The sequence below is a fragment of the Hyaena hyaena genome, unplaced genomic scaffold, assembly GCF_003009895.1.
Source record: "Hyaena hyaena isolate Hyena2069 unplaced genomic scaffold, ASM300989v1 scaffold_550, whole genome shotgun sequence".
Lineage (NCBI taxonomy): Eukaryota > Metazoa > Chordata > Mammalia > Carnivora > Hyaenidae > Hyaena > Hyaena hyaena.
Window position 1 is genome coordinate 516,321 of NW_024081182.1, and position 14,248 is coordinate 530,568.

The window sequence follows — 14,248 nt, forward strand, 5'->3', positions numbered from 1 at the left end:
ATGAAATGTGGAGGAGGAGAAGGCAAAGAAATGCAATCATACTGTATCATGCATTCTCTCTCTCCCTTAAATGAAAGTAGCAGCACCTGTCAAAGAAGGCAGAACTAACCACCTGAGCACCTCCACCTGTGAGGCCCCACCCAGCTTGACAGAGATCACACCCTGGAGCTCCGGTCCAGTCCTCGCAGACCTCATGGGGGCCGCCCCTGCCCTCTCTGCACCCCCCAGGCTTCCTAGCCCTTCCTCCAACACAGCCAGCCGAGCCATGCTGTTCTCTCCGCTTGGGATGCTCTTCCCATCTCCATCTCCTGTGAGGTTCCTTCTCATCAGTCAGGTCTCCGCTTCAACAGCACCTCCCCAGAGTGGCCCCACCCTGTCCCTGTCACCTCCTCCTTAGCCCATCAGCCCTTAGCCCTGCACCTTCTTTCCCCCCTTAACAACTCTCATAACTCCCCTTTCATTGCGGCTTGTCTTCTGCATCTGATGCCAGGTCCTGGCCCCACGAGGGCAGGGCAGTGTCTTATTCACCACGGACCCTGCCCTGGCACTGAGTCTGGCACGTGTGGCCTCTTCGACATCCATTTTCTCAGTAAATGAAGGAATGAATACACCCTTCTTGGGACTCTTATCTGACTTATCTGGTCTCAGGATGATCTGAGTGCTTTTCTTGTCACAGCTCCCACAGCAGGGTACATTTCTTAAATGGGGGGTGGGGGGAGATCTGTACTTATCTTGATCAAAGTACCAGGTGCTGAGCACCAACTACGTGCCAGGCGCTGTGTTAGATGCTCTGTCTGAATCTCATTTCATCCTTAAAACAATCCGGAGTTTACTTTTGTTATTCACAACCCTCATCCCCTTTACCGACTGGGGAATGGAAGCCTGGAAGCCTGGTGGGGTGGGGGTTGGGACGGATAATTATTTTGCACCTCTGTTAAACTCCCAATGCAGTCCAGCAATACCAGCCTCTGAGGTGCATGCCCCAAACCACTGAGCAGGGCATCCCGTGTGAGGCCTGTAAGAGCTGTGCACATAGTAGGTATGCAATACGTGCTTGCTAGACAAAGAAATAACCTACGTCACTCTTCAGTGAGGGGCTTCTGGCATTGCTCCAAAAAGAGCCAGTGGGATTGTAGTTTTCCTGACCTTCCCCAGCCCAGCCCAGCCAAGGAAAGAATGGAGGATCCAAGTGATAGGAGTATATGTGACAATTAATGGTGTGTCCCCCCAAATCACACACACAAAGGACCAGCTCATCTGTCACCTGCTGCCCCACAGAGAGGCACATCCTGTGGTTCTTCGCTCAAATGTCACAGTAGGAACAGCACTGCAAAGCCTGTACACTTGACATTTCTACTCCCTGCCTGTTTCATAACATGCAACTGCCCACTTGGTAAATAAATCTGGGGAAAGCACAAGCTGTAAACTCACTTTCTGAATGATTTAACCCGCCTCCCCTTTACAGATTTCTCTTAACATTTTGCATTATGTTGTGTGCCACAAAGGTACTAAGTTGCTACCCAGGACGCAAGATATTCATCCTGGGAAGCGTGGAAGGTCATGTACCGCTGTTCAGGCTCTAGACTGCAGAGCTCTGGGTGTTATCAATCACAAAGACGACCCGGTGAATGGAGCCTTCTGGAGTTGTGTGGTGTGTAAGCCCTGCTGGGAAGGGTCCAGCCCTCTCTCTGCTTGTGGCAAAACCAAAGTGTCTTCCCAAAGGGTCCCAACCCCTTACCCCCTGAAAGAGTCCCCTGCTTGCACAAAGGGTCAGCAGCCCAGGTAAAGTGCAACTGCCCTCCAGCTCAGTGCTAGAACGCAGGCCATGTGTCTGTAATACTCAACATCTGGCTATCTGGGAAAAACAGGTACCTGACTGATTTTCAACGTCCATCAGGATTCTCCACTGACGGGCAGCTGGGTGGCTCAGTCAGTAAGCACCCCTCTAGATTTTGGCTCGGGTCATGATCTCACGGTTCATGAGTTCGAGCCCGACATCAGGCTCGAAGATGGCAGTGTGGATCCTGCTTGGGATTCTCTCTCTTCCCCTCTCTCTGCCCCTTCCCAGATCATTCTCTCTCTTTCAAAGTAAATAAATGAACTTAAAAATTGCCTAATACAACGATCAGCAAACTATGGGGCCAAATCTGCTGCCTGATTTTGTAAATGAAGTAAGATTGGAGCCAGGTCCAATCATTAATGCATCGTCTATGGCTGCTTTCACGCTACAACGACAGAAGTGAGTGGTTGAGACAGAGACTAAGCCCATGAGGCTAAAATGTTCACTGTCTGGCCCTTTACAGGAAAAGTCTGCCAAATCCCTGGTCTACTTAGCTTAGCTCATGTGTGTCAGGTGGGAATGACCCTTTCCCTGGCTCTAGGGTGGTCAGACAATCCAGGCATGATCCTAGCCCCATTTCCTCCAAGCAAAAGTGATTGGCACATGACCCAAACCAGGACAATGAGAGCCTTCCCTGGTTTGTTTGCTGCTATTGAGAATGAAGCAAAGAAAACAAGCTCAAGAATGAGGCCAATACAGAAGAAACAGAAAGAGAGAGGGAGTGAGAGAAGGCACCAATGCATGCCCATGACAACATGTGCGCCCCTGGATCCAGCTATGCCTGAAGCCATTACCCCTGGATTTTTTCCATAGCAAGACCCTATGCAGAACTGCCATATGGGTGTGCAGGCTGTGAATGCACAATTCCAGGGGTGGCTGGACCTACGTACCTGCCTTATCCCCTGTACCAGATTTAAAACCTCCTGAGCGCACTAATGAGACTCGCTAGCCTCTGCATCCCATTGTGCCTGGCACACAGGGCATCCTCCAGAAATGATTACCAAAGAAACTGTAAGGTTTCAACCAGATGACTGGCACTTTCAGGATCCAATTTTTGCCAGTAGGTCAATAACTATTTTTTGTAGTGAACAACACAGATAAAAACCCTGCCCTCACAGAGCTGGCACCGTCTGAGGATGGCTTTCAAGATACCGGGTGGGCTGAGCCAAGCTCTGCCACCAAGGGCACTAGAAAATGGGAATGACCTTGATTAATGACTGGTTTCACCAAACATCTCCACCCTCTTAACACTATCTTTACACCAATTTAAAAAATCTCTAGTGGGGCTCCTGGGTGGCTCAGTCAAGAGCATCCAACTCCTGGGGCACCTGAGTGGCTCAATTGGTTAAGCGTCCGACTTTGGCTCAGGTCATGATTTCACCATCTGTGAGTTCAAGCCCCATGTTGGGTTCTGTGCTGACAGCTCAGAGCCTGGAGCCTGCTTCGGATTCTGTCTCCCTCTCTTTCTGCCCCTTTCCCACTTGCATTCTGTCTCTCTCTTAAAAATAAATAAACATTTAAAAAAGTTTTTTAAGTATATTTATTTATTTCGAAAGAGAGAATGAGAGACTACAAGCTAGGGAGGGCCACAGAGACAGAAGACAGAGAAAGGGAGACAGAATCCCAAGCAGGCCCAGCACCATCAGCACAGAGCCCGATGTGGGACTTAAACTCACGAACTGGAGGATCATGACCTGACTGAAACCAAGAGTCGGATGCTTAACCGACCAAGCCACCCAGGCGTCCCTAAAAAGAATTTAAAAAAGAGCATCCAACTCTTGATTTTGGCTCAGGTCATGACCTCAGTGTTGTGAGACTAAGCCCCACTTTGGGCTATGCGCTGGGCGTGGAGCCCGCTTGAGATTCTCTTTCTCCCTCTTCCTCTCTCCCCAAGTTACACACTCTCTCTTCCTAAAAAAAAAAAAAAAAAAAAAAAAAAAAAAAAAGAATCTACAAATAACAGAAATATATCAGAAATGATTACTGGGGCACCTGGGTGGCTCAGTTGGTTAAGGGTCAACTTCGGCCAAGGTCATGATGGTCGTGGGTTTGAGCCCCACATCCCACATCAGGCTCTGCTGGCAGCACGAAGGCCTCTTCAGATTCTCTGTCTCCCCCTTCTCTCTCTGTTCCTCCCCTGCTCCCATGTGCTTTCTCTCTCTCTCTCAAAAATAAACAATAAAATAAAAATAATAATAAAAGAATAAAAAAGTGATTACTTACTACTCTGCAAAGCAGGTTATGCTTAATCACATCCCTATATAATAAGTTCTATTACTGTTCTCACTTTACAGATGAGAAAACCGAGACCCGACAGGGTTAGATGAATCACTTACATTTATGATTGCCAACCAGGTGTCAGTCACCCTGCAGTGCTTTTCTGTGTACAGATCCATGCAGTCACGACAACAACCATAGGAGATAAACACTATGATTTTTATCACCCCCATTTTACAGATGGGAAATCAAGGCCCAGAGATGTAATGACTTGCCCAAGGTCACAGAACTAGAAACAAGTAGGAGGAACTGGATTTGAATGCATGGAGCCTGCTGCAGACCATTCTGCTATGTATGGAAATGTTCGATGCTTGCTGCTAAGAGCAGATGAGAGGAGGGAGCCATGACCCCCAACTTGAAGGGAAAGAGGGGACACCATGGACTTCCACAAGATTTAGCTGAAACAGCACCGGGTTCCCATGGAGGCTCTGGCTGTGGGCCCTTGCACCGCCTCTTGCCCTCTCTGGGCCTCCCACTCTGTCACGAGAACCTGTCCTCAAGGATGGCCAGGCCCCTTCTCGGTGCTGGACTTCCAGACTCAGCCCAGGCTCTCTGGCCATGCTCCTCTCTCAGCCACAGAGAGGTGGACCAGACACGTGGCTGAGAAGCTTCAAAACTGCGTTCCCAAAATATCTGAGCGACTGGCAGATGGAGATGTTGTATGCAGGCGCGGGAGGAGCACGAATTAGAAATAAAATGAGAGATGCCAGAGAGAACATGAACAGCGTTGGAGGACAGGATGGGGCCTGGGGGTGCTCTTCTGCTTCCCTGCTTCTGGAGTTCTCGTTCAGACCAGCAAAAAGGCATTTGTTTGTTCATTCCCTCTACCGCCCACATAGCGGTTTTTATTGAGCATCGACTATGTGCCAAGCGCCGGGTCAGGCGGTAGGACAGTCTGCCATCCTGGCTTGGATGGAAACCTTCGGAACCTGGACATCCCTTGAAGCATCCAGACAGATGCTCCCCGAGCTCTTTCTCCACTTGCAGCGATACTCACCGTGATCACAAGTGCCCACACGCCTAGCACTGCACAGCCCGTATCTCAGGGGAGCCGACGTGAAACTACTTCAACGACAGGCTCTCCGCCAGCCGGCCTCACCCGCCTGCCCAAAAACGTGGGAGGCACAGAGCGCGGCGCCGTCAGCAGCAGAGAGGTCAACGGACACCTGGCCTTTCCCTCTTCCATACCCCAATCCTCCTGCCCGCACCCCCTCTCGGAAACCGGGAAAAGAAAGGTCTTGAGGTCACCTTCAAGGAAGTTCAGAGCAGTTTTACTTACAGCCAGGGAGGAGTCTGGGCAGGGAAAGGTCCCAGAATTTCAACCTCGTCCTCACTCGACTGGCAACAGCTGGACTCATAACACTTCTGACAGCAATGCCTGCAAGTCCATCTGCACAGTAGCAGATCGGAGATTCTAGAAAGAAAACCCTGAGGCCATTGGGGGAGGTGGGCAGTGGGGAGGGGGAGTGGGGAGGAGGGGGGGGGAGAGGAGGAAGAGGAAAAACACCCGAAATTACAAGCAGCTGATCCCTGATGAGAAATAATGACATTCAGGAGGTCTGTCTCTGCTGCTGAACACTTAGAACAAAATGTTTTCTGTTTCTATTTACCAACTGCAGGCACAAAGATGGCAAACACCACCTCGCTGGAGCCCTTAATAGCGAGCAAAACATTCGCAGGTATTCCCTTTTGTAGTTTATGCGAATGCCGTGCTTGACATGTGGGTGGTTTATACAGCATCATGAGGGCTATACAATATGTTCTCGAAAACACAATGAATATTACCCTGTCTTCTTGAAAGCAAAGCTAAAAGATTTTTTTTGGAAAAAAAAAAAATCTCCGCGACAGGACAGTAAACAGAGGTAATCAAACGGAGTGAGGAGGGGGTGGGGAGGGAGAGCCACCTTGTCTGCTTTAGTGTCTTTTCATCGGGATCTCCCTTCCACAGAAACGCAGCGAAACTGTGCCGCTCGTAACACCTAGTGACTGCCTTCACATCCAACGACCCCACAGCCCCACATAAGACTCCAAAACGAAAGGCAAGCGCTTCTTGATCAAAAACCAGACCACACGAATCATCAAATTAACCCACCTCGTTTAAAGGTTCCAACTGCCCTTTTAGAGATCCCACGGAGAAGCCAAGGGGCGTCGGGGGTGAGAGAATTACAAAAAGAGAGACAAGACCAGTTTAGCAATATTCCATCAACTCGGAAAAGAAAAAAGAAAGAGAGAGAGAGAGAGAGAGAGAGAGAGAGGGAAACAAAAAAAAAAAAAAGCCCTGCATCTTTCCACTTACCATCCTGGGAAGGGAGCCGACTCCCTAACAAGGTGCTGCTATCTGCCGGGCTGCTGGTAACCTCCTGGCTAACCAACACCAAATAAATGGGAAACTTTAGCATTTCGATTTGATTTGCACCGTATGCTGTTATGAATCAGAGCGGGTGGATAGATAGTCATGCTATCCAATGCAGCCACGCTTGGGAAGAGCAAACCTTCCTATACAGAAATAGCCATGAAGCCACCCCAAAAGGCCATGATTAGCTAACATGCAGGCAGGCACACGGTGGATGTCACTTGGCTCCTCCACCCTCCCGGAGGCCCTACCTTACAATTCTGCTCCAATGGTGATGGTGGAGAGTTTCTATGACCACCCACAAACACAGGGAGCCCAAAAGGAAGCCATAATCTGGTCCTGGGGGGTGGAGGGGGTGGGGCTACCTCCCTTTTCAGCCCCACCTCCCACCCTCACTTCTTCTCACGGGTTTCCAAGGCACAAATTCCCTCCCCCTCTTCAAGGGAAGAGTCACAGGGACTTCCGATGAATGGGCCCAGTAAACCAGGTAGATTAGGATATATCCCAGAGACGAACTCAAACTCAGAACTTCAAATCAAGAGGGAGAAAGTTATCCTCTCTTTCACTTCTCTTTCCAGGAGGAGATCTCCCTTTGGTATCATTGTGTGTTAACCGATTTCTAACACTTGCAAAAAATATGATTTTAATTAAAAAAAAAAAAAAGTAAGTCCATTTATAGGAAAAAGTATTAAATAAATATGGTACAAGTGATAGCTTACAAAAAATTCAAAATCCTTAAAGTGATAAGGGAATGGTTGTGGCTTGGGAAACAAAGTCTCAGGCACTAATCACAAACTCTTCCAAAAGCAAAACAGGGAGCCATACACAGCAAGACCTGAAGATGCTTGGGGGCCACACAGAGCTGCATGGTTAAGTGTTAGTGCTGGCGGCACCACCGGCCAATCACGTGACTTGCGTAAGTGAAGGGGCCACTCTGAACCTTAGTTACCTCTTTTCTTTAATAGAATGGCTGAGCTTGGACTCAGACTATGCAAATGCTTGCGTGTGCTGCTCCGCTACAAAATATCTGCACTCTTTCTGTGGCTTTATGAGAACGAGGTGGTTTGTCAAGACCAGTTGGATGCTACGAGGCACCAGAGCCTGTCCTCTCTGGCTGACGCAGGAAAAAGCTCAAGCCCTCATGCCCTCATGCACTTACAAAAGAAAGTACGTGAAAATCCTTCAAATAAAGTACAAGGATAAAGTGCTTTTTCACAACAGTCCACGCCTGTTCTTTTCATAGAGGAAAGCATTTCCTGTGTGTGTGGCGATCAAAAGACACCATGTGAGTAGAGACTAGGCCACCAAAGGGGCCCAATCATCCAGCTTTCTCAAACCCCAGGTGCAAAATGAGAGAAACCAAGGAAAAGGAAGAGGGGAAGGAAGAAGCGAAGACACACTAAGTCTTGCCTCGCACCGGGTCCACTGGATTCATGTATTTGACTGGATGGAGGAGCACTGATTCAAGCCAGAAAGAAACAGAAAGAAGGAGAACCCAGATAGTCTAGGACAGAGGTTGGCAAGCTATGACTTGCAAGGCTAAATCTGGCCTGCAACCTGTTTCTGTCTGGTCCAGTTTAGCGGGGTTTGTACATTTTTAAATGGTTGCAAAAAATCAGAAGTAATAAAATAGTTTTATTGAAACCCAGCCACGCCCATGCATTTACTATTATCTACGCATCTATGGCTGTCTGGCGTCATGGTCAGAGTGGAATATTTGCCACACAGACCACGTAGCCCTCCCAGAAAGACAATTTACTCTCTGGATCTTTATAGAAAAAGTTTCACACCTTGTTCTAGAAAGAAAGGTAGTATCACCAAGCCATTCTCATATTAGCTGCTGAACAAATCCCCCACTGATTCTCACCAGCCTTCCTTTTAAATCCCACCATGACCCCTAAGCAGCTGTGTGACCTTGGGCAAGTCACTAATCTCTGTCCTGAAGGTGGTTATTAAAAGCCACAGAAGCATGTTCTAATACTGTTTATTTCTAACTGGATTGTGCATTCTGAAGGGCAGAGACCATGCTGTTTTCACAGCTGTATCCCCAGTGCCCACACATAGTAGGTGGCCACTCAAGTGTTTGTTAAGTGACTGCTGAATAGCCCCCCAACAGCGTTCGGCACACAGCACGTGTACAGTAAATGTGACCTTCGGTGAACTTGAAAAGAGGACCTAGAGATTCCATGGAAGCCAATGGAACAAATCTAAACCAGGAGAGGAATGAGGAGACCAAGACAGGTGAGCAGAGTTCCTGGCAGGCGGAAAAGTCTGAGGACAAGATGTGACCAGTGGGGAACTGTGAGGCCAGCAGCCCCCCCAGCTGTAGCCGAGGGGAGGAGAAGCCCAGATGCACCCTAAATGCGGGAACCCGTAGGCTTCTCTGCTGAGCTCTGAGGAGCCAACCCCAGAAAGCAAGCAGCTCAACGGTCTGACTGCAGGTCTGACTGCATGACCTTGGCGCTGACCTGTCGCCACTTCCCCCACCTCCCCTGGTAGAGAAGGAAAAGGTCTCGTAGTCAAAGCAGCCTCCCCTCAAAAACGGTGCTTGGAAATTATTTCAGTCCAAGGATTCTTGTGAGAGTTTCCTCAAGGTGATGGGGGTCCACAACTCCCAGACCACAATGCAATGGCCGAAAGTGATCGGTTGCTCCCGCCCCCATTAACAGCACGCCTATGGAGTGTCCCCCACCCCTCGGCACCCAGTGTCCGGGAGAGACGACGTCCTTGTCCCTCCTGGCCGGAACAGCTGCCTCAGGCTCGTTCCGCCGGCCAATTAGCCAGAGCCGTCACCACGGCAACGGCAGCTGGCGGGCCGGGTGGCTGGCGTGTCCCGGGCCGCCCTCCCGGCGGCCCCTCCCCAGGGGTGGGGTACGGGGGGGGGGCGGGGGGCTGAAAAGTCCGCCGCCCCATCCCCATTCCCTCTCGAGGAGGAGAGGGCGCGCGTGCAGGGTCCACAGGGGCCCTTCATCCCGGGGTGTGGGGGGTCCCCAGCCCCTTCTCCTGGGGCGTACCCCCGCCGCTGCACAGGTTGCGTGCCCTCGGGAACCCTTTTTCTCGAGGCAAGTTTATGGGAGCCCAGCCGTGTGCCCTCCCTTCGGCGGGCTCACAGCCCGAGGGGGCGCGGCACCCCCCACCCGCACCGCGGACCTTGCCCCCCAGCCTCAGCCCTACCTGGATGTACGCCATTTTCGCCCTCGCGCGCTCACTCCGGCCCGGGCATGGCGCCGCCACGGCCACTTTGCCCTCGCCAACAGGGGAGTGGGGGGAGAAAGCGAAGGGGGAAAGGAAGAAAAAGGCAGCCGGGTGGCCCCAGACGTGACTGGCGTGGCTGATGAGCGGCGCCCGCCCCTCCGCCGGCCGCCCCGTCCTTGCCTTTCCCTGCGTTCAGGCTCCCGGAGTCGGGGCCGCCTCCCAGGTTGGGAGAGCTAGGGCGCCCAGAGCCCCCGCCTCGGCCACCCTCGCTGTCCGGCGCTCCCCCCGAGGCGCTCCCCTTGGCTGGAACGAGGCCGGGGCGCCTGGGGAGGGAGCCCGGGGCGGCCGCGGGGACTGCAGCGACCCCGGCGCAGGCGGGGCTGGAGACGCCGGGGCCGGTGCGCGCCAGGGGCGGGGGAGGGGATGGGGAAGCGGGTGGGAGGGGGCGGTGCGCGGGTCAGCTCATCCGGTCGGCCCGGGGGCTGGCACCTACCGAGAGCAGAGCCCCCGGAACAGCCTTGAAGCCGAGGGGGCACAGTCCTGCCCACCATGGAGTCTGGAGCGGGGAGGGTCCTCCCCATCCAGCCCTCTCCCGGTCCAGGTTGGACAAACTTTATTCCCGCCCCACCCGACGAGCCTAGAACTGTTGCGGCGAGGAACGCAGAGGCCAAACGAACCCCAGCCTTAAGATAAGGTGGGGCGTGGGGCACCCCCCCGAGGGAGGTGCGGCGGCCGGGGCCGCAGGGGCGCGCGAAGAGAGCGGAGCGCCCCTTTACCCTAAACCTGCCCGAGTTGCGCCCTCGGCTCAACAGGTCTGGCGCGGGGCGGCCCGGCAGCGCCACCCAGCGGCGCGCCCGCGACGTGCGCGCCTCTGCCGGCTCGAAGCTCCGCGCCAGCGAGCGTGCGCCTCCGGGCGTGTCCATCCTGTCCCGCGGGCTCGCGTCTCTGGGGCGCCCAGGCCTGGATTCCTCCCCACAACCGCTTCTCCCACCCCAGGGCCAGAGAATCGGGGCCCACCCTGCACTGAGGGATTTGAAGTGGAACATTGCCCTCCGCTGGTTCTCTTTTTAAAATGCCCAGCCATCTCCCGTTGTCCGTCACCAGTTCATCAACTCCTCTGTCTTTTCATCACTAAAAATGGCTTAAAATCTCTGCCCTGCCTGTTCTCCAAGGCCAACTGAGGAAACGAACGTGCAAGTAATAAACAAAAAGTGTAATGTGCAAACGTGTATATATTGTGTGTAAAAGTCTAACAGATATACATTTTTTAGCATGTAATATTTTATTCGTAGCACGTGGCAGGCACTGCTCGACACGTCACAGGCGTGATTGCATTTCATCGTCCTCTGCCTCGCTCGCTATGCATCTAGCACAGTGGCTGGCCAGAGTGGGCACTCGGTATCTGTGTCTGGTCTGCTGTTGCTGTTGACTCCTCTTAACTATTTGGGGGTCGGGGGGGGGGTTCTGCAGTTGCCTCCTCCCCCCCTCCCCGTTCACAGATGAGGAAACCAAGGTGCAGGGAGGTAGAGCCCCTCCTAGAAAGCACGACAGCTGCAGCTGCTGGCACTGGCGTCTGAATCCACAGTGTGCACTCCTAACCGCTTAATGATATTTATCCATAATGTTTCTTCGGCACTGATGGAAACGGTGCTTGGTGGGGAAAGGGCTTTGCAGAAAAGGGGTGTCTACTGCGATGGGCACTTTGCGGGGAGACATGGGGAAGCACGAGGGGTCGGGATGAGGGGGACTTGAGAAAGGTGCAAGAGTTTGCCAGGTGTCCCCAGGAAGAATAGTTAACCTTTCTGAGACTGTGTCCCAGACTCTGCTATAAACCTCTTACACAGATTCAACTTTCAATTCTCAGATAACCATGAGGTGGGCACAGCGATTTTGGGACCCCAAATCCTTTGGGGTTATTTGATAGCTTAATCCCTGAAGACTTAAAACTGTCTGAGAAAACCAAGCACCCCTCCTCCAATGCAGGCAGTTATTTTAAATGGACATAATAGAACCTACCTGGGGTTATCAAATACTTCCACGTATGTAAAGCACCTGGCAAACAATAGGTGCTTCATAAATGCCTGTTGAGGGCGCCTGGGTGGCTTAGTCGGTTAAGTGTCCGACTTTCGCTTAGGTCATGATCTTGCGGTTCGTGGGTTCGAGCCCCGCGTCGGGCTCTGTGCTGACTACCAGCTCAGAGCCTGGAGCTTGTTTCAGTCTGTGACTCCCTCTCTCTCTGACCCTCCCCTGCTCATGCTGTCTCTCTCTCTCTCCTAGAAATAAATAAAACATTAAAAAAATAATAAAAAATAATAAAAAATAAATGCCTGTTGAATGAGCACATGGACCACAACAATAGGTAATATGGATGCTTCCAACTCTGGAGTCACTGTTAGGATGAAGAGCTGAGCACTTCACGTGTGTTCTTTTGTGACCCTCATCAGAGCCCTACGAGGGGGGGGTCGTGTTATCATCCCATTTTCCAGATGAGGAATGGGAGCTCTGGGAAGGACATTGAGTCAACCTAGATGAAGAGCCAAGTGAAGAGTGACAGGGACAGGACAAACATGCAGTTTGGTTAACTCTGAAGGCCCAGCTCCTCACAGTTGTGCCATTCTGCCTCCAAAGAAAGCATGAACAAGAAGTCGGTTCGAAGTCATTTGTCAATGTCACTCCAAGACAGGGTCCCCCTCTCTGCGAGCCTCTCTTGCTCTGCACAGGAACCTAAAGTCCGGGCTTTGACGTGTAATCTGGACTCAGACCAAGGCTGTGCCTGTGCAGCCAAGGCAGCTGGCACCCACCCAGGTCTCGGTGGGAAAACCCCCAGTTCGGAATTCTGCGGGGCCCCTGAACTTGGGAAGGAAAGGAGTTACATCTCCATTGTCACTAACCTCTGCATGCAATTCAGTATCTCCTTTCATTATGGATGCAGGCAGCAAATCACAACAATATTAACTTTTACCTGGGTTTGTCACCAATAGAAATAGAAGCCAATAGAAATCAGGCACATTCACATCACATTACAGTTGTTGTAAATAACTTGAAATTTAATTTACATTCTTTACTGTTTGAAAATCGCAACTAGTAGATCTTTCTATTTAATGCATTAATGAAGAACCACATACATTACCATATTTAAATTGGCTTTAAATTTTTGATAAGTGTATTTCAATAGAATTATCATTTCAGGGGCACCTGGGTGGCTCAGTCAGTTAAGTGTCCGACTCTTGATTTGGGCTCAGGTCATGGTCTCATGGTTTCTGAGACTGAGACCCACATCAGGCTCTGCAAGGAGCCTGCTTGGGATTCTCTCTCCCTTCCTCTCTGTCCCTTCCCTGCTGTCACACTCTCTCAAAATGAAATAAATACGTGAAAATAAATAAATAAACAAACAAACATTAAATAAAGAACTATCATTGCATTATAGTCCTGCATATTCCACTCGATGATTTAAAGACATTATTCTGAGATGGGGTCTACAGACTTCAACAGATTGGCAGGGGGTCCATGGCACAGAAAGGTTTAGGAACACCCTCCCCAAGTGGCATGCTCATTAGCTTAGTGGTGACAGTCAGAACTGCCAAGTAGTTCTCTGGCTGGAGCAAGGGGAGGGTGGTGCCAGGTGAGGTTAACATGTGGGGGAGGCCAGATGCCTAGCAACCTGGTAAGTTACCCCATAGAAGAGCAGGAGGGATCAGGCCGAGAAAGATTTTGGCAAGTGTGTGTGTGTGTGTGTGTGTGTGTGTCTGTCTGTCTGTCTGTCTGTCTGTCGACACAGAATAGACAAGCCTGGAGGCAGGGAGGGTGTTGTAGTAATCCAGGTATGAGGTGGTTTGAGCCTGAACCATGGTCATGGCAATGAATTTATGGCTGTAACTGAATAAGCAGTGATGAGGTTCTGGAAGGCAGGGGAGGCTGGAGGAAGGCAGGCTTGCTGGGGGAGGAGTTGGGGTTTTATATTTGGATATGTTGGTCTCAGATATGTATTATGTAGGGCTCCTGGAAGAAACTCAGTTCCATCCAGCAAGAAAGAATTTATGGGCTCGGGGAGCCTGGGTGGCTTAGTTGGTTAAGCATCCGACTTTCGCTTAGGTCATGATCTCGCAGTTCGTGGGTTCGGGCCCCGCATCGGGCTCTGTGCTGACAGCCAGCTCAGAGCCTGGAGCCTGTTTCAGAGTCTGTGACTCCCTCTCTCTCTGACCCTCCCCTGCTCACGCTGTCTTTCTCTCTTTCTCTCTCTCTCTCTCTCCTAGAAATAAATAAAACATTAAAAAAATTAAAAAAAAAAAACTTATGGGCTCATTAACTGGGAAGTCCAAGGGCAAATCCTAGTGTCATGGCTGGATTAGAAATGCAAAAGAATTCATAAGGGCTCACTCTCTTCATATTGCACCTCTTTGCAGCTTTTCTCTGAATGTTGGACTTTTTTTTTCCTGGGATAGGTTTGCCTCACGTGGCAGGAAAATGGCCAGTAGTGCACTTGAGTTTATTTTAATAGCTTATGATCCAAAAGTAAGAAAAACTTTTAATGAAATCTCAAGGAAAAACTGTAAGTGGTCCTGCTTGGGTGAAGTGTCTACCTC

General features: G+C 51.0%; 1 protein-coding gene across 1 annotated transcript in view; it reads right to left on the reverse strand.

Annotated features, from left to right (window-relative positions):
• Window positions 1-10,101, reverse strand: part of SYT17 (synaptotagmin 17) — an 88,424-nt gene extending 78,323 nt beyond the window's left edge. The window contains exons 1-3 of the mRNA XM_039255874.1: window positions 9,645-10,101; window positions 6,210-6,227; window positions 5,397-5,545 (exon numbers count right to left, since the gene is read on the reverse strand). Coding sequence (XP_039111805.1) covers window positions 5,397-5,545; window positions 6,210-6,227; window positions 9,645-9,659 — 182 coding nt within the window. The 5' untranslated portion in view covers window positions 9,660-10,101. The remainder of the gene's footprint in view (window positions 1-5,396; window positions 5,546-6,209; window positions 6,228-9,644) is intronic.
• Window positions 10,102-14,248: the final 4,147 nt, after the last annotated feature.